At 48.4% G+C, this 24,467-nt stretch overlaps 1 protein-coding gene across 6 annotated transcripts in view; it reads left to right on the top strand.

Annotated features, from left to right (window-relative positions):
• Positions 1-24,467, top strand: part of LOC147122817 (tetratricopeptide repeat protein 29-like) — a 547,513-nt gene that overhangs the window by 298,847 nt on the left and 224,199 nt on the right. For all 6 annotated transcript variants that reach the window (XM_086011402.1, XM_086011395.1, XM_086011389.1 and 3 more), the window contains one exon: positions 22,343-22,434. In XM_086011402.1, the coding sequence (XP_085867528.1) occupies positions 22,343-22,434 (92 nt within the window). The remainder of the gene's footprint in view (positions 1-22,342; positions 22,435-24,467) is intronic.

Raw genomic sequence — 24,467 nt, 5'->3', positions numbered from 1 at the left:
TGGTTTCTGTGCTGCTAGAACCACAGATGTGGCCAGAGTTTTCCCCTAAAAAAACAGTGGGCTGGATTTTCTTGCCGGAGGCTGGTTGACGGCAGGCCCACTAGTCGGCGTCTTTCGGACCCACTCCCGGTTGCCGTCGCCCCGCAGGTGAAATTTTACCTTGATTGGCCTCATTACGGTCAACGTGCGGGTCCCTCCAGGCAATTGCTTGAAGCGTGTCAGATGCTCGCGTCTGATGACGCGTTGTTTCAGTGAAGATTTAAAGGGGCCATGTCCCCTTTGCAGAAGCATTAGCTTTTTTCTCTCAGAAGTGCTGGCTGCTGCAGGAATGGCAGCGCAACAAACTAAGGCTGCACCCAGGTTCGATGAGGGCTCCCTCCATGAGGACGTCAGGAGGTCCTTTTCCCTGGAAATGGAAGGAGGAGGCCTCCTCAGCAAACCAAGGCAGCTTGGCTGCAACTTGCTGAGGAGGTGAGTTCAAGGTCTGTGTGCAGATGCACATGGGTTCAGTGTCGAAAAAGGTTTAATGATCTGTTGAGGTCAGCTAAAGTGAGTATAATATCACACTTACCTTGAATCTGCCTTCTATCTCTTATCATCCCCATCAATCTGCATTGGGAACCTTCCCCTGCACCTCTCAACTCACTCTTAACATCCCTTGCACCCTCACCCATCCCTCTCTTTCTCTGTACAGAATCACGTCCCCATTTTGATATGCAACATTCACACCCATACGCAATGCCTAAAACTTAAAATGCACAGGGTTGGAAGATGGTTAGTACACCTCACTCCTTCACAGTCTGCCTCTAAACATCTATGTCATGCATTCTTAACACTCACTCCATCAATCTCTCTCAAACTACACTTGTGTCCCTTACTACAGGAGAAGAGAGCCCACAATAAAAGGGAGAGGGGGAGGACCACCATCCCTGGCTCACCTTACGAGCACTGAAGAAGCAGCCCTGGAGATCACTGGAGGTGCAGAGGAGTTGGCAGTGGGGACGGAGAGACGGGCATAGAACAGCAAGCTGGTGAGAGAATTGATTTCCAATCCTCTGATTTAGCAATCATGAGTGACTAATATGGAATATGATGTTCATAGAGAATGAGTACTGAGCATCTGCACAATGGTATGTATCTGCAACCTACATTTCACTTGTCTAACTCATGCATTTACTCCCCCACAGGACTATCGAGAGCCCCGCTCCCCACTGTATAGGAGGAAGAGCAGGAGCACTCCTCAGAGGAGCCACCAGCCTCTGAGGGACAGCGTCGCCAGCATTCAGCGCACCCAGCACCAGCGCAGAGTCGCACACCTTGGTGGGTTTTGTGCGAGATAGAGTAGTGTTGTCACTTGGTGTATCACAGCTCACAGGTGAGCAGGAGCAGATGTTGGAGGCAGGGACAGCAGTGGAGAGTCCTCATCGGAGGACGCTGGGCTCTCCAAGCTCTGCTCAGCTGCATGTAGACACTGAGCCTCTGGGGCCATCCAGAAAGAGAGCCGTGCTGGAGCTTCAGGAAAAAGTGCAGGAGGCTCTGAGTGGGTTTTTTTCCACGGTAACTGCGAGTGTGCAGAGAATGGAGGAGTCCATGCTAAGCATGAGCAATGCCGTGGTGAACACTATGGGCAATATAGATGTTGCAATGAAAAGGATAGCAACCTCCATGGAGCACATAAATCGCCAGACTCAGGAGAACGTGGTAACACTTCTAAATAGATGGTCATCCATGGAGGATAGATGGGCATCTATTGAGGACAGGAACCAGAGGTACATGGATGTCCCTGTTATGAGGACTGTCAGTACAGTGATGGGTCCACATGGCCCCACCGATGTGCAGCAAGGTGCTCTCCAGCAACTTGCTAGCAGTGAAGTGCAGGTGACACATGAGAGGGACAGTGATATACGAGCACAAGGAAGTGGGGGCTCCTCTCCAAGCGCTCACACTCCCTTGCCACTGCTGAGCCCTCGGTCACAGCCCCATCTGCCTGCGGCAACAGGAATGGCCAAGTCTGCCCCTGCACAGCCACAGGAGGAGCAGACTTTGGCGGGGCCCTCGAAGACTCCCAAAACCAGAGGACGGACGCCAAAAGCATCTAAGCAGGAGCAGCAGGGAAGTGAGCAGCCTGTCGCCACATCTGCTGAAGCCACAGGGGTCTCACAACGTAGAGGCACGCGTAAGAGAAAGATGTCACGTTAGTTATCACAAGGTTTCTCACTTGGGCGGTATGATATAATTATTTGAAAAGTTTCTGTTCATAGTGATTTTTGTAATAAATTTATGTTGAACCAAGGTTTGACATCGTTGTGGGGACAACTTGAGGTGGCACAGTTCAGGGTAAGTGTGCCTTTATTAAAATCCAGCAATGCTGGTTAGAGTATCTATAGTGTCCAACACAGACTTGGGGCTAGATTTTCAGTTGCTTGCGCCAGCAGTTAGCGCCTTAAGAGAAGTGATTTCCGGGCGCTATGCGTGTAGCGCCCGGGCGCAGCGCAGTTTGCGCCCCGCCCCAAATTAAGTTGCCCGTTAGCGCCGGCGCAAAGTTTAGCGCCCGCCCGGATGCGCGCGCAGAAAATGACGTCACATCCTCGTGCAACGCCCTTTGGCCGCCCCGATTGCAAACTTCAGTCGGACCGCCCCATTGTGCGGCGGGCGGCCGGAGCGTTTGGAAAAAGGAACGCAACACAACCAGCGCGGGCCCCGGGGGGCGCTAATTAAAGGGAACGTCCTCTCCAGTATAAAGGCCATCCTTTTTTCTGAAAACAGTCTTGTGCAACGCATTTCTGGAGACACAACAAGGAGGATAGCTAACTGGTTTCAAGCAGCAAGAGCCAGGTATTTTTGGACTCAGGCAATAGCGCTGCAAGTGGCCATTTGGAAATTAGACTGTTTGCCAGGATTTGATGGGGGTTGCATGGGGTGCCAACGCGGAGCTGCAGCTCCATGTCCGTAGGGCTCGCAGACGCATTGTGAGAGGGGCAGCCCTGGCTAGAGGCAGAGGGGGCTACAGGCGTCGGCCACGTAGGCCTTACCCAGTCAGGCTATACCGCCAGCAGCGCTCCTACCTAAACATGAGTGCCGCGCGATGTGTTAAAAGGCTCCGATTCCGAAAGGGGGTGATTGCAGAGATCTGCCACCTGCTTCGCCGAGATCTGCGGCCAAAGCTCAGGTGCAGGACGTCTCTGTCGGTGGAAGTGAAGGTGACGGTGGCATTGAACTTCTATGCCACCGGCTCCTTCCAATACGCTGCTGGGGACATAGCAAACATCTCCCAGTACGGCGCACATCGCTGCATCCGCCAGGTGACCGAAGCACTGTTCAGAAGGAGAAGCCAATTCATCTCCTTCCCCATGGCCCTGGAGAGCCAGCATCAGCGCGCATTGGGATTTTCCAGACTCGGGGAATTCCCCTTGGTGCAGGGCGCCATTGACTGTACGCATGTGGCTTTGCGGGCCCCTCTGGAGCATGGCGAGCAGTATCGCAACAGGAAGGGCTACCATTCTCTGAATGTGCAGCTGGTCTGTGACCACAAGCAGCGCATCATGGCAGTCAATGCCAGCTTCCCAGGCAGCAGCCACGATGCCTTTATCCTGCGGCAGAGTACTGTGCATGACATGTTCCAGGCACAGCCTCCCCCAAGAGGATGGCTACTCGGGGACAAAGGCTATCCTGTGTGCACCTGGCTCATGACCCCGCTCCGCGCACCCAGGACCACTGCTGAAGAGGCCTACAACGAGAGCCATCAAACCACCCGCAACATCATCGAGCTAACTATTGGGGTCCTCAAGCATCGGTTCCGCTGCCTTGATCGCTCCGGAGGAGCTCTCCAGTATTCGCCGGACCGGGTCTCCCAATTTGTGGTGGTTTGCTGCATGCTACACAACCTGGCTATCCGCAGGACTCAGGCACTGCCACCTGACGTTGGACCAGCACCTCAGGAGGAGGAGCAGGAGGAGCATGAGGAGGAGGAGGAGGAGGAGGAGGAGGAGCAGGAGTACGTTCCCAGGAGGGAGCGACCAGGGCCAAGGGCCGCACGACGCCACCTTATTACACGGTACTTCTAAGCCCCCTGTCAGGGAATGGCCAGGGGCCATGAGGGAAGATGAATGCAGCCGCTCCACAAGCCCTCAGTCGGCGAAGCCAACAAACACTAAGAAGAACAACCATGGAGACTGCATGAATAAAGATAATTTTTTATTAAACAAAAATGAAAAGCCCTTCCCACATGAATCCCCAAAAACAATAAACGGGCCCCACAAAAAGCCCAACAAACGACTCACTCCCACAAACTGGGGAGGAGCCACTCCACCTTTATTGAAACCGGGCCTCAACGTCGGCCTAACGCAAAAAAAAAGCCCTCCAAAAGCACAACCATGGGCAAAATAAAGATGGCCACCGCCATATTAAAGGAAAGCTGGCCACACCCTCTACTGAGTGGCCCGCGAGGGCGAGACCTTGGCCAGCATTTTGCCTCCCCTGCCCTGCCTGCTGCTCCTTCGCAAGCTCTGCCCAGTGGCTGCTGCAAGGCTGGGGGAAGGCGCCTGAGGCTCAGATGCCCTTCCGCCAGATGCCGCTGGGGGGCGGCCTACACGGCGTTTGGGCCTCGAGGGGCCGTCTCCTGAGTGGCGCACCTGAGCCTGGCCACCATCAACTGCAGCCGCTTGCCCTTGACGCCCCAGAGGGGGAATGGCGGCGACGGATGGCGCAATGTGGGCCAGCTGGCGTCTGGGATGCGCTGGCTGGTGCTGTGGCGCGGTGGCACTCGGCCGGGCCCGCACTGCAGGATCCGCAGCAATCAGCCGACGGCCGGCTTGCTGGGATGGTCCAGCGCGGCGCCTGCCCTGGCGATGCCTGCCTGAGACAGCGCGTGTGGCAGCAGTGAGTGGCCCTGTGGTCCTGGTGTGCGCGCGCATCACATCCGCCAGGGTCTTGACGGCATCAGTTAGCATGCGGCCAGTCGCGGCAGTTGCTGCTCCGAACTCGCGCACACTGGTCGCCAGCGACTCGATGGCCTCAGGCATGCGCCCCACCACGCTCATGAGCTCCGTGTGGCGCCGGTCCGAGTCGTCGGCCATCTGATCGAGCTTCCGCACCTCCTCCGAAGTGAAGGTGTCCGGACTGGAGTCGCGACTCTCCCGCTGGGGTGGAGGGGGCCGAACTAGGGGACCCTTGCCGCGTTGGTGACGGCGAGTGTGCCGAGCAGCAGCACTCCCCTCTGATCCTTCCCCCCTTTGCGGGGAAGGCCGCGGGCCACGCGCACGGCTGCTGGGTGGCTGCACGCCACTGGTCCCAGAAGCTGCATTGCCCTGCGACAGTTCCTCCAGGCACTCGTCCAGTGAGGAGGTGTCGAGCATTTCCTCCTCTCCTGCGGGACGTGACTGTTCCCCCGAAGGTCCGGCTTGCTCCTCCTCCTCCTCCTGGTTGGAGGTGCTGTCACTGGCAGCCTCAGGGTCCTGGTCGTCACCAGCTGAAAGCAGGAATGCACAAGAGTAGCTTCAGAGTGAGGAGACGGCGTCAGCGAGGGAGTTAGGACTGGTGGGATTCAGCGCATTGGTGGGACAGTGGCAAAGGAGGTAGCTCGGATGGGCCAGTGCAACGCGAGAGGGCCAAAAGGCGAGGTCCTTACCATTGCCGGGCAGTGGAGGGTCGGATACACCGCACGCTGTGGGGACAATCACACGTGCTCCCATGAGCACACACACGCGCTCCTCCAGCCGAGTGAGCTTCTGCAGCTTGGCGCGGCCACCCCTGGCACGGGCCTGGCGATTAAACGCTACTTTAGCCTGCAAGAGAAAGGACGGGCTGTAAGTGCGCAGTGAAGCCCTGATGTAGTGTGCACTGCCTCCCATGGTGGAATAGCTTGGACAGAGTGAAGCCCTGATGTAGTGTGCTCTGCCTCCCATGGTGGAATAGCTTGGACAGAGTGAAGCCCTGATGTAGTGTGCACTGCCTCCCATGGTGGAATAGCTTGGACAGAGTGAAGCCCTGATGTAGTGTGCACTGCCTCCCATGGTGGAATAGCTTGGACAGAGTGAAGCCCTGATGTAGTGTGCACTGCCTCCCATGGTGGAATAGCTTGGACAGAGTGAAGCCCTGATGTACTGTCCACTGCCTCCCATGGTGGAATAGCTTGGACAGAGTGAAGCCCTGATGTAGTGTGCACTGCCTCCCATGGTGGAATAGCTTGGACAGAGTGAAGCCCTGATGTACTGTCCACTGCCTCCCATGGTGGAATAGCTTGGCCAAAGTGTAGAGTGCCGAATGGCCATTTGATGCTCATGACTGTCCCAATGCTGCTGGCTGAGGGCTGGCCAAAAGGACTTTCAGGTCCCTTTGCCCATCATGTCAGGTGTACATGCAAGAATGAGGAGGAGACTGGAAAGGCTACTCACCCTCACAATCCTGGTCAGATCGTTGTATTTCTTACGGCATTGTGTGTGGGTCCTGGGGGCCTCGCCGGTGAACGTCACCCTCTGGGCGATCTGCTTCCAGGCTTTGGTGTAGTCGTGGTGGGTTGGATTCCTCCCACTGTCTGGAAACAAGATCTTGCGCCTCACCTCCAGAGCTGTGACCATTATGTCCAGATCACCCTCTGAGAAGCGCAGGGCACGCTGACGGGCCTTCTCTGGCGTTGCCATGACTCCCTGGGGCTGAGCAGTAGTGTTGAGGCCTCTTTGCAAGGCTGCAGTGTGCAGGGCGTGGCAGCAGACCAATTCGTCCCTTCCCCCTTTAAGAGCTGGTCGGCACCACGGGGTCTGCTGTCAGTGCAAAAATGACCGCACCCGTGCTGCGCCCCACCTGGGCGCTATCCCTCTGGACCGCCGGCTTAGCGCCTAAAGAGAGTAGTGGAACGCCTCTTTTAGCGCTCCACCAACCTCTTAGGGCGAAGCCACTGAATTCCCGGCAACGGGGCGCTACTTTGGGGCGGGCGCTAACTTCGGGCGGGCACTAAGGTTAGCGCCCCAAAACTGCCTATACTGAAAATCTAGCCCTTGCAGCCTAAAAACAGAATATGCTCGCCAAATGACTCAATCACCAAGCTTAGAGATTTCTAAATGACTAGATTGAAGACTGCAGCTTTTACTCTGCACTTGCAGCTCTGAAGTCTGCAGCTCGCTGGTGTTCACGCCACACTTACCTGGTGTGTTGTCCGAACGTCGCAAAACCCGAGCCAGCAGCTGGAAATTTTTTTAAAAACCTGAAAATTGCTCACAAGTACCTGTTAATAGGCAGTTAATTGTCTTTAAACCCTATCCCGCCGCTTGGTGTCAGGTCCATTTGCAAATCGGGGACCCGACAGTTGGGAAGGTTGTGTGGAGGCAGGATCATAACGACTTTAACCTCTGACCCGCCTCCAAACCCACCCTCCCAACCTGAACCCTCCGCCAACCCACCCACTTCTGGTTTTGCCGGAGGCAGGACGGGGGCGTGCAGCCATAGCCAGGGGGCGTTACCTTCATATTTAAATATTGCAATGAGGCTGGAAGCCTCTTTTTTCTCCTTCATTTTGAATTTAACTGCCTGTGGACACAATTCAGGAAACCCGGCAGTTAAAACGAGGTGGGGACTGCTGCCTCCTGGATCCAGGGTCCCTGCCTACCCCAACCCCGCGATCAGAGACCGCTCCCCACCACTGCCACGAGGCCACCGATCATCTCCCCAGGCCTCCAATTCCCGCCATGAGGCCTTCCCCGCCACCCCACCGATGATGCTGAGGCCGGCCCCCCGATCCCTGGCCGACCACCACCGGGCAATCCCGAGCCCCCAATCCCCAGCGGACTACTCCCCTGTCGACCCCCCCTCCTGCAATCCCTGATGCCAAATCTCCCGAACCCCCAATGCCCGATGCTGAACCCCCGACCCCCCTTTCGCGATCCCCGATGCCCAATGCCGACCCCACCCCCGGACCTACCCCTCGCTTCTGCAGGCCTACCCTCCTGCAGCCAGCCAGCCAGCCTCTCAATCTGGCTGGCTGCGGGCGGGAATCCGAGACGTCACATGCAAATCTGGCCCTGCCGTTAAAGTTGGCTGGGCCTGTGGGAAACCTGGCCTCCTGAGTTTCCTGCCCACCTCGGAGGCCCCCCGCCGCCAACTTGCCTCCCTGGAGAAATTTCCAGCCTGGATGTCTGTGGAAAACACTGGCACTGGTTTGAATAATAATAGATGTAAATGTAGATAGATGTTTTGCACTGGTTTTTAGGGATCAGGATGAAATTTTGCATGGTTTTCCCTCAGATGATTGAATAGTGGAATGAAATACAATATATGCCAGTTTATACTTGGGCTGCGAAAGAAATGGGCTGTAAGAGCTGAATGGCCTTTTCTCAGTTTATGCTTTCTTATTGTTTATATACAGTGATGACATAAATAGTGTTGAAACATATTAACGTATTATTTATGTATGATCAAATTAATACATAGTTCTCCATCCTCAACCAAAACAAAAGGCTTGTCAAAATTTTTCACAATGGAAGTACCCCTTTAAGAATTTGGAAAACACTCGAAAGCAATGCATTAACAACGACAGCAGTAACTTAAGAGATATGTTATGACCCTCCTGGGATTCCGGAAAATAAAACTCACAATTCTATACTCATATTCTACCTCATATTTCCCATTTTAAAAATAATGTAATGAAACCCCTACTAAAAGTGATAGAAACACAATACTACATAGAGGTCTGTGTGATTTTTTTTAATCCCACTTGGGAATTTTTTAATTCCACTTGTGAGTTGCCTATAACTTTTGCCTTGCCATTGAATTAATCTTTCCAGGCTTCTTCACTTAGTATTTTTAGCATTCAGGAACCACTGTTCTTGTTTGTTATCTTTCCTCTTTTAGCCAAAACAATCTTCAATAACTGCAATTTTGATTGGCTGGAAAATGGTCCTTTGAACTGATCTTCAGCCGATCTTCCAAAATTCTATAGACTCTGGAACAGTTCCCATGGATTGGAGGGTAGCTAATGTAACCCCACTATTTAAAAAAGGTGGCAGAGGAAAAACGGGGAATTAAAAACAGGTAAGCCTGACATCGGTAGTGGGGAAAATGCTAGAGTCCGTTATAAAAGATGTAATAGCAGAGTGTTGTGTATGTAATATGTGTGCTACTTTGAACCTATGGACAGGACTGCACTACTTGTTGGGCGTAGTGATACGCAGTACCACTCCTGGCCATAGGGGTATAAATAGTACTGTGGGTACTGATCTCCCCTCAGTTCCCGCCTGTGGGCATGAAGTAAAGACCTATGTATAGTCCCTACCTCCAACCAGTAAAGACCTGTTTGAGTTATACGTTTAAGTCTTTGTGTTAATTGTTCAATACAATACACATACTTAACACTGGCGACGAGTCAGGTTCTTACCCTGCGGCAGTTGAAGAGAGGTTTCAAACATCACCACCCCACTAGAAGCGACAGGCTTTAGGACTCTGAAGCCTCCATCAGCGACTGAGCACTGGAGTGCAGCAAACATCCTGACAGCTTCCAGCGACTGACAGAAGTCTTTCTGCAGTTTCCTTGTTCAACCTAGGTGGTGGGGTAAGCCGTGCAGTGTTGGCTGCAAAGACAGGGCTGGGGAAGTTGGAGAAGATAAGGGCGATCGCAATCCCTGATAAGAGCCGCGGTGAAACGCGCGAGCGGGTAAGCCAGAGCCCGGGAGGGAGCGAGCAAGCAAGAGCCGCGCGAGCGGGTGAGCCAGAGGCCGGGAGCCGCTTCAAGTGCGAGGCGCAGCGCGGGCCAGCGATCGGAACCAAAGATAAGGGCCGCACTCGGGGGCTGAAGGGAGACGGCGTCGGGGGACGGGTGAAGACCGCCAAGCGCGGGAAAACCGCCATTTTGTGGGCGGAGGACGACGGCAAGAGCGGGAAGCCGCCATCTTTGATAACAAGTAAACAAAATAAAATCTGAGAAATTGCAAATCTACAATGCCTAAACACGGGAATATTAGCACCTTTGATAGTGACCTCGAAGATTGGGCCATATATGTTGAAAGAGTAAAAAATTATTGTAAGGCCAATAAAATTCATGACCAAGATAAAGCTTTAACATTATTAAATTTAATGGGTGCGAAGACATACGGGCAATTGAAACACCTGTTATCACCAGATGAACCGGCGGATAAGACGTTCGATGAGATTGTTACTGTCCTGAAAGATCATCTAAACCCCACGCCGCTGATGCTAGCGGAACGATTTAAATTTTACGACAGAAGGCAGCTACAGCATGAAAACAATGCTGATTATTTGCTGGAATTGCGTAAATTAGCGAAATATTGCCAGTTTGGAACGGGACTGACAGAGGCACTTCGAGACAAATTTGTGTGTGGTTTATTTAAACAGGATACACAAAAGCGACTGCTCGAGGAGAATGAGCTGACGCTTGAGAAGGCGGTCACTATGGCAGCAGCACACGAAGCCGCAGCGAGAGGCACGGCAGTAATGCAGCTACGGTCACCGGAGCTCAGTGCACACAAATTGGGTGTGAGTTCTGGCAAATGTTATCGTTGTGGAAAGACAACGCATGATCAGAACCAGTGTTGGTTTAAAAACCAAGAATGTAGAACTTGTGGTAGGCTTGGACATATAGCTAGAGTATGCAGGTCAGGGAAGAAGACCAGCAACAAGAAGTCACCGCAAGGAAAATACGCAAAGGTACACAAGGTGACCGAACAGGAGTCCGATTCAAACGCTAGCAGTAATGAACTGGCTAGCTTAAGCTGTAATGAACTGGCTAGCTTAAGAGTACTCAACGCTGGTAAGGGTGCAGACCTCCAGACAATTTGGGTCACTCTTCAGATAGAAGGAGTCCAAGTAAAACTGGAATTGGACACTGGATTGGCATTGACGGTCATAAATAAGAAAGATTACGGAAAGTTATTCCAACATATTCCCCTACAGGATACGGGGATTATATTGAAAACATACACGGGGCAAAGAGTGTACCCCATCGGGAAAATAGAGGTTGCAGTGGTCCACAAGGGCGAAGACAGTCAAATAATGGACTTATATGTGATATCTGAAGGAGGTTCTCCACTACTAGGACGGGAGTGGATTAGGAAAATGAATATGGACTGGCATTTCCTACAAACAATAACGAGTGAGAACTCGGTGAAGATAGTCGGCCCAGACTCTGGAACGGATGATGGTAAGCCCAACTCAGGTGCAAAAGACAAAGTTTCAGCACAGAATTCCACTGAGCAACAACAACATAGTTTAACTGTGGATTCTGAGTCTGGCAAGTCTACTGATGTGCCCATTTCTGAGGGACACCGGGCTCGAACTCAACTCCATTTCAAACTACAACAGCAATTAGAACAAATGCTTCGCCGTTGTGAGCAAGAGTTGAATGCAACGAAAGAGTTCTTTGATATAGAGTTGGAGAATCTGGAAAGACAACAGAAGCAGCTGATGGAGAAAATGGAGCAGGAGCACACAAAACGTCTGATGTCAGAGGAGTTAACGGTCAGCCAACTCCTGCATATGCTGAAGGACAGGACTCTGAAATGGGAAAAACTTGAACACGAACTTCAATATTCAAACGAAAGGGGTTCGGAGCTCTCAAAGGTTATTGGAAGAGCTGAGGTGGCAACACAGACTGAGATGACTGCAACAGAGCAGCCCTTGGATGCCAAAAGTACGCTGACTCACGTCAACGTAGAACAACAGACCGCTGAAACAGCTGCTCCGGTAGAGGGATTGAATAGTCCGATCAATCAATCTCCAAAAGAAGTTGAAGTAGTAAAATCTCAAATGAGGTCATTAGTAAACGACTTGCTGAAAGCCCAGAAAAAGCTGGATGAAGAGGTACGCATGAAGAAGTCTCTTCAGGAAAGATGTCTGGACTTGGAACAAAAGCTGGCTAACGCCCAGCTGGGTATGGAGGAAATAGAAGACCCTCTCGCTGGCCTAGTTCAGGACGACACCGAATATTACTATGTCCTGTCCTGCCCAACTTGTAACTTCGACTCCCACCATACAGAAATCATGGAGGAGCACCGAAAGTCTACGAACATCGGGAGAAGGTGGCTCTACTACGGAAAAAGGAGGGAGAGAAGGAGGAACTGCGCATGCAGCTGGCAGCTGACAGTGGAGCCCAGAGAGTCTCCAAGAAGCAGAAAAGGAAAAGTCGAAACAGAAGATGACCCATCTGAACCATTATTACCTCTACCAGATCACACACGTGGTCCCTCCGAACGGAGCCAATTCAGTTCGGAAGTTCAAACTGTTAAATCCATGGAAGGACTATTGAATGAGTCACTCCAGCAACGTGAACCGACTCCACCACAGAGATTGAATCTGTGAACTGTTTTCCGCAGAGACTGAATCTGTGATCTGTTTTGACATGAAGTTATCTATGTATCTATGTTATTCTGTTATGTAAACCTGAAGTTATATATGTATATATGTTATTACGTTATGTTAAATGGGGAGATGACTGTAAAGCTAGGAAGGGAGGAATGTTGTGTATGTAATATGTGTGCTACTTTGAACCTATGGACAGGACTGCACTACTTGTTGGGCGTAGTGATACGCAGTACCACTCCTGGCCATAGGGGTATAAATAGTACTGTGGGTACTGATCTCCCCTCAGTTCCCGCCTGTGGGCATGAAGTAAAGACCTATGTATAGTCCCTACCTCCAACCAGTAAAGACCTGTTTGAGTTATACGTTTAAGTCTTTGTGTTAATTGTTCAATACAATACACATACTTAACACAGAGCACTTGGAAAACAGTGACAGGATCGGACAAAGTCAACATGGATTTACAAAAGGTAAATCATGCTTGACTAATCTACTGGAATTTTTTGAGGATGTAACTGGTAGAATAGATAAAGGAGAACCAGTGGATGTGGTGTATTTGGACTTTCCGAAGGCTTTCAATAAGGTCCCGCAGAAGAGACTAGCGTGCAAAGTTAAAGCACATGGGATTGGGGGTAAGGTACTGACTTGAGTAGAAAACTGGTTGGCAGACAGGAAGCAAAGAGTTGGAATAAATGGGTCTTTTTCCGAGTGGAAGGCAGTGACTAGTGGGGTACCGCAGGGATCAGTGTGAGGACCCCAGTTATTCACAATATATATTAATGATCTAGACGAGGGAACTAGATGTAATATCTCCAAGTTTGCAGACGACACAAAGCTGGGTGGGCGTGTGTGCTGTGAGGAGGATGCAGAGAAACTCCAGTACGATTTGGACAGGTTGGGCGATTGGGCAGATGCATGGCAGATGCAGTATAATGTGGATAAATGCGAGGTTATCCACTTTGGTGGCAAAAACAGGAAGGCAGATTATTATCTGAAAGGCAATAGATTGGAAAAAGAGGAAGTGCTTCGAGACCTGGGTGTCCTTGTGCACCAGTCGCTGAAGGTAAGCATGCAGGTGCAGCAGGCAAATGGTATGCTGGCCTTCATAGCGAGAGGATTCGAGTACAGGAGCAAGGATGTCTTGCTACAGTTGTACAGGGCCTTGGCGAGACCACACCTTGAGTATTGTGTGCAGTTTTGGTCACCTTATCTGAGGAAGGATGTTCTTGCCATGGAGGGAGTGCAGCGAAGATTCACCAGGCTGATACCTGGGATGGTAGGAATGACGTATGAAGAGAGATTGGGTCGATTAGGCTTATATTTGCTAGTGTTTAGAAGAATGAGAGGGGATCTCATTGAAACTTATAAAATTCTAACAGGACTAGACAGACTAGATGCAGGAAGGCTGTTCCCGATGGCGCGGGAGTCCAGAACAAGGAGTCACATTCTAAGGATAAGGGGTAAGCCATTTAGGACTGAGATGAGGAGGAATTTCTTCACCCAGAGAGTGGTGAACCTGTGGAATTCTCTACCACAGAAGACAGTTGAGGCCAATTCATTAAATATATTCAAGAACGAGTTAGATATATTTCTTAAGGCTAAGGGGCTCAAGGGATATGGGGAGAAAGCAGGGACAGGGTACTGAATTTAGATGATCAGCCATGATCGCATTGATTGGCGGAGCAGGCTCGAGGGGCCGATTGGCCTACTCCTGCTCCTATCTTCTTTGTTTCTATATGTTTCTATAAAAAATGTTTTTGCTTCCACTTTCAAAATGAGCGATGCAAGCCCAGAGAAAGAAGGTAACCGACATGCTTTAAAAATAATTTTTTAAAGAAAGTTTAAAAATGACAGGGAACATCTATAATTATGGGGGATTTTAACTATCATATTAATTGGACAAATCAAATTGGGCAGGGCTGCCTTGAGGATGAGTTCATTGAGTGTATTAGGGATGGGTTTCTTGAGCAGTATGTAACTGAACCGACCAGGGGGCAAGCAACCTTAGATCTGGTCCTGTGTAACGAGACAGGATTAATTAAAAATGTCCTAGTAAAGGATCCCCTTGGAATGACTGACCATAACATGGTTGAATTCCATATTCAATTAGAGGGTGAGAAGGTTGGATCTCAAACAAGCGTGCTAAGCTTAAATAAAGGAGACTATGAAGGTATGAGAGCGGAATTGAGTAGAGTGGATTGGGAAAATAGATTAAAGAGTAAGACGATACATGATCAGTGGTGTACATTTAAGGAGTTATTTTACAACTTCCAAAAAAAATATATTCCACTGAGAAGAAAAGGGTGTAAAAGAAAAGACAGCCATCCGTGGCTAAGTAAAGAAAATAAGGATAGTATTCGACTAAAAACAAGGGCATATAAGGTAGCCAAATCTAGTGGGAGGATAGAGGATTGGGAAAACTTTAAAAGACAGCAAAAAATAACAAAAAGATTGATTAAGAAAGGGAAGATAGATTATGAAAGTAAATTAGCAAAAAATATAAAAACAGATAGTAAGAGTTTTTATAGTTATAAAAAGAAAAAGGGTGGCTAAAGTAAATGTTGGTCCCTTAGAGGATGAGACCAGGAAATTAATGGTGGGAAATATGGAGATGGCAAAAACACTGAATGAATATTTTATATCAGTCTTTACAGTAGAAGACACTAAGAATATCCCAACACTGGACAAACAGGGGGCTATAGGGAGGGAGGAGCTAAACACGATCAAAATCACTAAGGAAGTGGTACTCGGTAAAATAATGGGACTCAAGGCGGATAAATCACCTGGACCTGATGGCTTACATCCTAGGGTCTTGAGGGAAGTGGCGGTAGGGATTGTGGATGCATTGGTAATAATTTTCCAAAACTCCCTGGACTCGGCAATGGTCCCGGCAGACTGGAAAACTGCGAATGTAACACCCTTATTTAAAAAGGGCAGTAGACAGAAGGCTGGAAACTATAGACCGGTTAGCCTAACATCTGTGGTAGGTAAAATTTTGGAGTCCATTATTAAGGAGACAGTAACAGGACATTTGGATAATCATAATTTAATAGGACAAAGTCAGCATGGTTTTATGAAGGGGAAGTCATGTTTGACAAATTTGATGGAGTTCTTTGAGGAAGTAACATATAGGGTGGATAAAGGGGAACCAGTGGACGTAGTGTATTTAGACTTCCAAAAGGCATTTGACAAGGTGCCACACAAAAGATTATTGCTTAAGATAAAAAATCACGGGATTGGGGGTAATATTCTGGCATGGATAGAGGATTGGCTATCTAACAGAAGGCAGAGAGTTGGGATAAATGGTTCATTCTCAGACTGGCAATCAGTAACTAGTGGTGTTCTGCAGGGGTCAGTGCTGGGTCCCCAACTCTTTACAATCTATATTAACGATTTGGAGGAGGGGACCGAGTGTAACATATCAAAGTTTGCAGATGATACTAAGATGGGAGGGAAAGTAGTGAGTGAGGAGGACATAAAAAACCTGCAAGGGGACATAGACAGGCTAAGTAAGTGGGCAGAGATTTGGCAGATGGAATACAATACTGGAAAGTGTGAGGTTATGCACTTTGGCAGGAAAAATCGTAGAGCAAGTTATTATCTTAATGGCAAGAAACTGGAAAGTACTGAAGTACAAAGGGATCTGGGGGTCCTGGTGCACGAAACTCAAAAGGTTAGTATGCAGGTGCAGCAAGTGATTAAGAAGGCCAATGGAATGTTGGCTTTCATTGCTAGGGGGATAGAATATAAAAATAGGGAGGTATTGCTTCAGTTGTACAAGGTATTGGTGAGACCGCACCTGGAATACTGCGTATAGTTTTGGTGTCCATACTTAAGAAAGGACATACTTGCTCTCGAGTCAGTACAAAGAAGGTTCACTCGGTTAATCCCAGGGATGAGGGGATGGACATATGAGGAGAGGTTGAGTAGATTGGGACTCTACTCATTGGAGTTCAGAAGAATGAGAGGCGATCTTATTGAAACATATAAGATTGTGAAGGGGTTGGATCGGGTGGATGCGGGGAGGATGTTCCCGATGATGGGTGAAACTAGAACTAGGGGGCATAGTCTTAGAATAAGGGGCTGCTCTTTCAAAACTGAGATGAGGAGGAACTACTTCACTCAGAGGGTGGTAGGTCCATGGAATATGCTGCCCCAAAAAGCTGTAGAAGCTACATCATTACATAAATTTAAAACAGAAATAGACAGTTTCCTAGAAGTAAAGGGAATTAAGGGTTACGGGGAGCGGGCAGGAATTTGGACATGAGTCTCGGTCCGGATCGGTCATGGCCCTGTGGGTAGCGGAGCGGGCCCAGGGGCCGTGTAGCCTGATCCTGCTCCTATTTCGTGTGTCTAATTCTGTTAGATTCAGGAGATGGTTCTGTGACAGTGGATTGGCGGTTAGGATCAGATCAGCCATGATCTTATTGAATGGCAGAGCAGGCTCGAGGGGCCGATTGGCCTACTCCTGCTCCTATTTCTTATGTTCTTATGACAGCATAGGCTAAATTAGGAAAAAAGTAAAAGTTTAACAAAACAGAAGATAGATAAAAGAGAATAGAATAAAGTAAAAATTTAATGTTCAACATTTTTTATTTTCACTTGAACATTTTTTTATGGGGCCGAATTTCCTCAGCCATAGCTCCAGCGGGAGACTGGCAGAATGGTTTGGAAGAAGTGCCGGGGCCTGGACCTACCAGGTCCCAGCCTAACCCAGTATTTCCCACTCAGCCTTCTGAGGTGTGGTGGATACACCCTTCCATTACAAGACCTGTGATGAGGAGAAGGCGGGGCAGGCTGTTGACTCCCTACACTGGGAATTGCCATTTCCCCATTCATTTGTGACCTGCTGTATGTATACCCAGCGAGATGTGGGGTACCAGCCTCCAGGGGGCCGCAAGCAGGCCCCACTTTGAGGGCAGGTTCGCCTGGATGAGAATTTCTTTCTAAATTCCAGAATTAGCCACCTGGTGAAGCAGACTTAAGGGGGCACAAAAGAGGTTACTTCAGGAAGCCGATTTCCCCTTCCGTCCGCTATAATGGCCAGGCCCAGAGCAGCTGCATGAGTCTGGCAGTCGCCTGACAGGTGCCCGTAGTGGCGCAGGCATGTGGCAGCCCTATCCAAATGAGGCCACACACCTTTTCCAATGTCGCGTCTGTCAGCGCCAAGCAGACCCGACACGCAGTGGCGGGGGACCCAATTAAGCTCATTATGACCTTGTTTAGACATCGTTAAGAATACATTTTAGCTTACCTTTTGACTTTACATGCTCGCCCACAGGGTCCTCGCTGCTCGGGGATCACATCTGTTAAGCTGAGGCGGGAGATGAATGGCCATTGAATCAGCTGATTACTTGACAGTTTGAAATGTACAATAAAAGCTCCCACCTCACAGCTATTCACTTTCCAAGCTCAGAAGATGTTGGTTACTTCATTTGGAGCACAGATTGAGCTTTATGCAAGTTGCAAGTGTTTGGAGCAAACTCTCTATCCAGTGTCACCTCATTGAAACAACCTCTCTCACCATTGACAGATCGCTTCTATCATCTCAACTTCACCTGCCATCTATTCCATCAACATGGGTGACCTTGATCCTCAGAATCCGACCATGATCAGCCCCAACACCAGCAGCACCAGGCACACCAGCAGCACCAACAACAACACCAGCCTTCACCGCAATCACCTGATGCTGCACAGGTCAGAGGGCATCAGTACCCGACCACATTGCTGCCCTGGAAGCCAGGGATGGCTTCACCATGGCCAGATTTACTTCACTTGACGCTGTACACCCTGGCTGCCACATAATGTGCCAGGTTGGCACCAGCCCACACCAACACCATAAAGCATCCCTACAATGCCCAAGCCATTCCTTTCACACTCATGACCATTGCGGAGGGGAGGTGGGGGGCAGTGGGTGGGCACCGTTATGTTTCATCATGCACTGCAACTCACTAAGCCACTTCCAAAGGTGCACACAAATCTGTCCAAGAATGGAAAGTGTTGAAAATAAAGGTTTCAATGTTTGACAGCACATGAGCAGAAACTTTACATGAACATTGGATAAAAGACCCAAGTGGCTACCCTTGTGTGTTGTTAGTTGGTATGATTGCGCTAGGATGAGGGTGAGTGTGAGAGGTGGCTAGTGAGATGGGGATGTGATAATATATATAGAGAGGGATGGGTGGAGGTCCGAGGTAATTTGGTGTGAGTAAGGATGTGCAGAAGTAGGGTAGGGAAGGCAGAACGATGGGAATGTGATGAGAGGCACAGCAGGATGAGGTTGAGTGTGGCTTGGTACTAACATTTCATGATCTACTGAGATCATTGAAATGTTTGCGGCACTGCACCCAGGTCCTCCTGACCACATCCCTGCTTGTGCCCTCCTCTGCAATGTGCAACCAGGCTGTGTTGATCTCCTGGGGAGGTCTCTTCCGCCCATGGGAAGGAAAAAGGATCTCCCTGCGTGCTGTGACTCTCTCCCGAAGCATATGGAAGGAATCATGGGAGAGCCTGGGTATGGCCCTGTGCATTTGTGCAGTCATTATCTGTGTTTACAGCAACTCAATGCTGTAGAACACTGACAGCACAAATGTCAAAATAAATTTGGACATGGTCCCTTTAAGGAAACCGGCTGATGACGCGTCATCAAATGATGTCACCAGACCCGCTTCCTCTAGTTGACCGGGAAACGTGCTGGGTGGGCTTAGCAAGCCCCATCAAGAGAAATTCATTTCAGACAGCAGGATGGAGCCAGCAGCGGGGTCGGGACCCACCACCAACGTCGCCCCTTCCGGACCCACTGAGGTGAGCAAAATTCCAGCCTTAGTATCTGTCTTTTGTGTTCCTTTATCTACTCTGGGTCCCTATGAGCTGCTGTACTAGTGACTACAGCTTAGAAGATTGATGGATGTTGACCTTCCATTGAGGACACTTTAAAAGGCCTTGGAGGATGACTTCGAGCAGCTCTGAGCATAGAATGCCCAGCTGCAGACTGCACCATCTCAGGCTGGGCTTCAGCCGTCTGGGCTGGCTGGCTGAGTGGTGCCAGCAAGGGCACTGGCGGAATGTCTGGTGGGGGAGCAGGCATGCTGTCATCCTGAGAGAGGACAGCAGGTGCCTCTCCCATGGTGCCAAGGCCACCTAGTTGGGGAGGTACCTCAGCACTACTAGGGCTCTGCTGGAGAACAGAGTGCAGGCATGATGTGATACCTGGAAGCTCCTTTCAACAGTGGCCCCCAAAGCCACTGAGCTTGCATGCCAGCAGTTTGTGCTGCCATGGAAGCTGTCAGAGTTGTCATGCCATTCCATTATGGTGGGTTCCACAGCTAACCGCTTGGTCCATATTGGACAGAAAGGTCTCCATGCTGTGTGCAAAGCCTTGAGACAAGTTGGAGGTGGGCTCCTCCATGCTCTGCAACATTGTATGCAAGCTCTCCGGCAAGCTGAGTATTTCCCAGTGTATGTTGAAGTCTGCATCTAAGTCCTCTGTAGCAGAACTAATATGTGACCTCTCCCTCTGGCGAGCTGGCACATGTAGCATCGTATCCCCGTGTCCTAGCTCTTGCGCACTTGTGTCCAGTGAGTTACCACGTGCAGATCCCTCCTCTAACCTAGCCTCTAAAGTCCACATGGTGTTAGTATCTGAGCTGTTGCATGAGAGTCAGATCGAGTGATGGTGCATCTTCTGCAACACTAACGTCTTCTTTCTCCACTGGCTGAGGGGTGTCAGCATTCTCAGCCGCTGAAACGAAAGAAAGGGACAAGGGTTAGCTTGAGGTATGAGGAAGAGCAGAGAGAGAGAAGTGAATGTTGAAAACATCTGCAGCTTGTCATGTGGAGTGGGGTGAGGGAGCGGTCAGAAGAGACAAAGAGGATTAGGTATAAAGAAACCCTGTGTGGCGACTCCACCAACATCGCCAGTGGCCGTAGTCTCCACTCTGGCCCTTCCCATGATGGCTAAGACGTTTTCTTTAAGCAGGGAGAGGGTGTGCAGATGGGTTCTTCCTCCTCCGGTGGCATCCTGTTGCCTGGTATTGTATGTGCCCTTCTCCTGTGAGAAAGAGGGATGTGTGATCGTGAGAGTCATGTGCGGTTTATGGAGAATGTGGCTTTCATGTTGGAATAGCTGACAGTCGGTATGTGAGTTATGGGTAAGTGAGGTAATAGTGTTGAGTATGTGAGCATGAGAAGGAGGTTTTGTGATTTGTAATTGCAAGACAGTGCAGGGTTGTGGGGAGAGCAGTATTGAGAGTGCTGTGAGTGTTATAGATAATGAGACTGTGAGTCGTGCAGCTTTGATCAGAAAGTATTCTAGCAGTCTTCTTACCTTAACAACTCTAGTTAAATCATTGAATTTTTTCATGTTCTGGAGACAGTGCTCCTGGCATTGACATACTCTGCAGTCTCTTCCCACTGCCTCCTGAATAGATGCCTGGAGGGCTTCCTTCTCCCGGGGGAAAAAAAAGATGTCCCTCTCCTCTCCAGTGCCTGCACCAAAGCTTCTAGTGCAGCATCAGAGAACTTTGGTGCCTACCCATTCTTTCCTTCAGCCAATTCTTCCTCAACTTGTTCCACAGTGTTTGCAGTCAGAATGCACCTCCCCTTCAAGACGTCCTGGTTGCCTTTAAGTAGTATCCTGGACTCCGAATATCGCCCCCCACCTGCATCCGCCCCCCCCCCCAACCCCAGCCTCGATAGGCATGCAGCCAATGAATATTGTAGGTGGCACTGGTTGCATGTGCAAATCATTGGCCCGGAATTTGCGGTCAGGATGACGGCAAACTGGCAGCGTTTTCTGTCATTCCACCTTTGAAACTGACCACAACTTCAAGATTTGGAAATCCTGAAGTTGCAGTCTGTCAATGACAGCTCCGAAACTGGCTGCACTGTGCCCCCCACCCCACCACCCACAGAGCCAGCAATGAGTGAAATCTCGAAAATCATTGAAACTGATGAAAACTTTGGCTCTTCCGCAGTAAGTACACTGTTAAATTCCCGACTAAAAGTTAGACCCAAAGGGATTAGGGGTTTTAACAGCGTATTGACTGCTAAACAAATGTTAAGGGCCTGGAAAACTCATTTTAATTTTGTGCAGTGTGAAATTTGTCCATTTTAATAAAAATTTCAATTTTTAAAAAACTTTTCCAAAAAAATTTTTTTTTTTAATTTTTCCATCTTTATTTCTAGTTTACCTTTTCCCCATGTGAGAGCTCCAATCTTTCTTTTGCTCTCTCTAACTATTTTAAAAAGTTAGAATTTTAAGAGCTTACTCACTTCCATGTTCGCTGTCTGAGAATTCAGCCTTTTGATTGGCTGCTTAGACAGCCTGTTGACGTCACAGCAGTTCGAAAGCCTTCGCTTCCTCGCTGACCGCAAATTCCGGGCCATTGTAATTAGCAAACAGCATGGATAGTAATTGGTTGGGGAGTCTGCACCTCGCCGGGAGCCTATTTTAAGGCACAATCTGATTTATAGGCCTATGTGTTGTAGTTCTATAGGGTTAATTAATATTCAGTAATAAAGTTAGTGCTGATATTGGAACCGCTTTATTACTTCAATATTACTGTTTATTTCATTGTCACGGCATGTGAACTGAAAACTGACAAAACTGTCCCAAGGAGAAGATCATTCAACTGAACCTGTCAACTGTATAAGGGTTAAAGACATCTTATTAAACAGATCTCTGTAAAGTTTCCTTGATATAGCTTGCATTACATCATCTTTAGGTGCCAATAATCTTTATGCCTCAGTGGAGGAGTCACTGAAATTTTTGGACAAAAAGATTAAAACATAATTTTGTTGGATAATTGTGGATCTGAATTAAATGTTAGTTAATTGTGTTGACCATTTATAATAATTTTATCAATCAGTATCAGAGGCTCACTTTGAACAAAACCTAGTCCTGTTCAATATCTTTGTTTGTTCAGGTAACATTATAGACCTTTCAAACTAAGTGAAAATAGAATGTGCTCCAAAGTAATTGATTGTGCTTGCTGTTTCTTTCTCCTATTTTTACCAAACAATTTCTGTCTCTCTTGTCTAGTACTTGCAAATGTATTTGGAACTGTCCAATTCCATGGACGATGATATTGGCTTAGGCAAAACCTATGAAGCTCTGGCTAAGGCCTTGGTAAGGTAGGTTGCATTTTGTCACTGGGAATTCATTCAACTGTGAAAAACTAAATTGTTAGAGGTCTGTTGCCAAGCATTACAGAGTACTTAAATTTGAAGCATTGCCCTTCTTGAGTGACCCTTTCGTGAAAGTTATCCAGTTATTTTTTAGGCATAGCTCAAAAACAGCATGAGGCACAGGTAAATGTTAGATATTTTATTGTAGCAAAGGTCTAACTGATATGTTAGTTCCACCCAATATATTTTGTGTTTAAAGTTACTTATCCAAATGTTTCAAACTCTTCAAATATTTTTGATTTTGGTTTCAGTTTTATAAATACATGTATTATTGCTTTAAAATTATTTTCCTTAAGCTTAACAGTCTGTTCATTTTTTTGGTCAGTCTGAGATGATTAAGTGTTTTTCCATTGGGAACAAGTGTTTTTTAGTTACAAATGTTTCTACAGTGTTACAACTCAAACATTATACATATTGCATTTATATTAAATGCAATTCAACAGTCCAGTAAGCATCACAATTTATTAAATTAAACTGGTTCTTTCCTAGATGAAATTTTGGAAATGACCATAGAGAAAAAAATTAATTGAAAGTGTTTACATTAATTCATGAAATGAAGAAAGTCGTTTAAATTTCCACCTGTCACCAGTCCTATTTTCTTCTTGCTAAAAGCTCTGGTCCTCAAACTTGGTGGCACAATTGGCAACCCCCCAGAGTGACTGTTTTCATCTCTGCTATATTTGATTTCTCCACACTGAACAAATGATTAAGTTTTCATGCATTGGTTCAGCCAAAATCTGTGTTCACTCAACCACATCCTTTATTGATTACTTCTACTGCAAACAGTAGGCCGTGTGTGATATACATAATTGGACAGTTGTCAGGGGATGAGGGTGTTAAGAGTCCTGTTTCCCCAGCTGGAAATTGGAATCACCTTGATATACAAATAGTGTGTGCCATCTCCTCTCAGCCTTGAGACGAAGGAAACCTGTTTTCTGAGAAAATAAATTAACTCTTTAAGGCCTCCTATGGAAGTTTCTTAAAGTACATAATGTTTTTCTCAAAGGAAATAACAAAATCTCAGTGCAGAAGTTCTCTATGCTGCATGGTTAAGCCATATTTATTATTATACTGCTAAGCTATTCTGCAAACTACAGAAGAAATTGGATGAAGAATTAGGCCTATAGAGTATGGACTGTATGTGATATACATATGTTTTTGTACCTTATGTAGATGCAATGTGAGAAACATTAGGATGTCCAGTACATTCTATAAGCGAGGAAGATAAGTAACTTCCTGATTTATATCACAAATCAACACAAAACAGCTAAAAACATGCCTAAGGGTATTGCTTTGTCTTTAAAGTATTTTGTCTCCCTAAGCACCATAGAGAATACCTATTGAGCAAATATTTGGAGACTTCAGCAGTTATATTGAGGTGTGCAGATGTGTTCTAGTAACAAAGACACTGCAGTGCCAGAGACATTGGGGGAGAAATTCAGTATCGCCCCATTTGGGGGCGGTAACTTTTGAAAGCTGGGAAACTTAGCGCCAGGCATTAATGATTCCAAGCTTTCAAAAAATTGTGTTTTAGCGCTCCAGGAAGGAAGTAGGGCGGTAGATGTGCAGCGCTGCACAATGGGCCATGCAGCACTGTTGCGTTAGAAGGCTCCTTCCCTTAAAGGGAAGGGCCATCGCTGCAGGCTCTGCAAGGGAAAACTTACCTGGTTCCCGACAGTAGCCGCGATCTGGTCCAATCAGCCCAATGCACTGCCGCAGAGTGCTGGCGTGATAGATCGCTGGAGAAGACAAAGGAAAAAAAAGAGAGAACGAGCATTTCAGAATTTTTTTTACTTACCTCGGCCACCTCGCCTTTAAGTATCACCCCCGAAGCGCTCGGCCTCCCGGTGAATGCTTCCTGCAGCTGCCAGTGATCTTACCCGGTGATGCTGCAGGGGGCAAAACTGAAGTTTCGGTCCGGGGCGCTGCGCAGCTCGATGATGTCATGATCTCCAGGCGCAGGAGATCATGGCGCTAGG

The sequence above is a fragment of the Somniosus microcephalus genome, chromosome 2, assembly GCF_052327205.1.
Source record: "Somniosus microcephalus isolate GS21.2 chromosome 2, FLI_Smic_1.0, whole genome shotgun sequence".
Lineage (NCBI taxonomy): Eukaryota > Metazoa > Chordata > Chondrichthyes > Squaliformes > Somniosidae > Somniosus > Somniosus microcephalus.
Note: the sequence above shows the minus strand (reverse complement) of the source record. Positions and strands in the feature narration are given on the sequence as shown.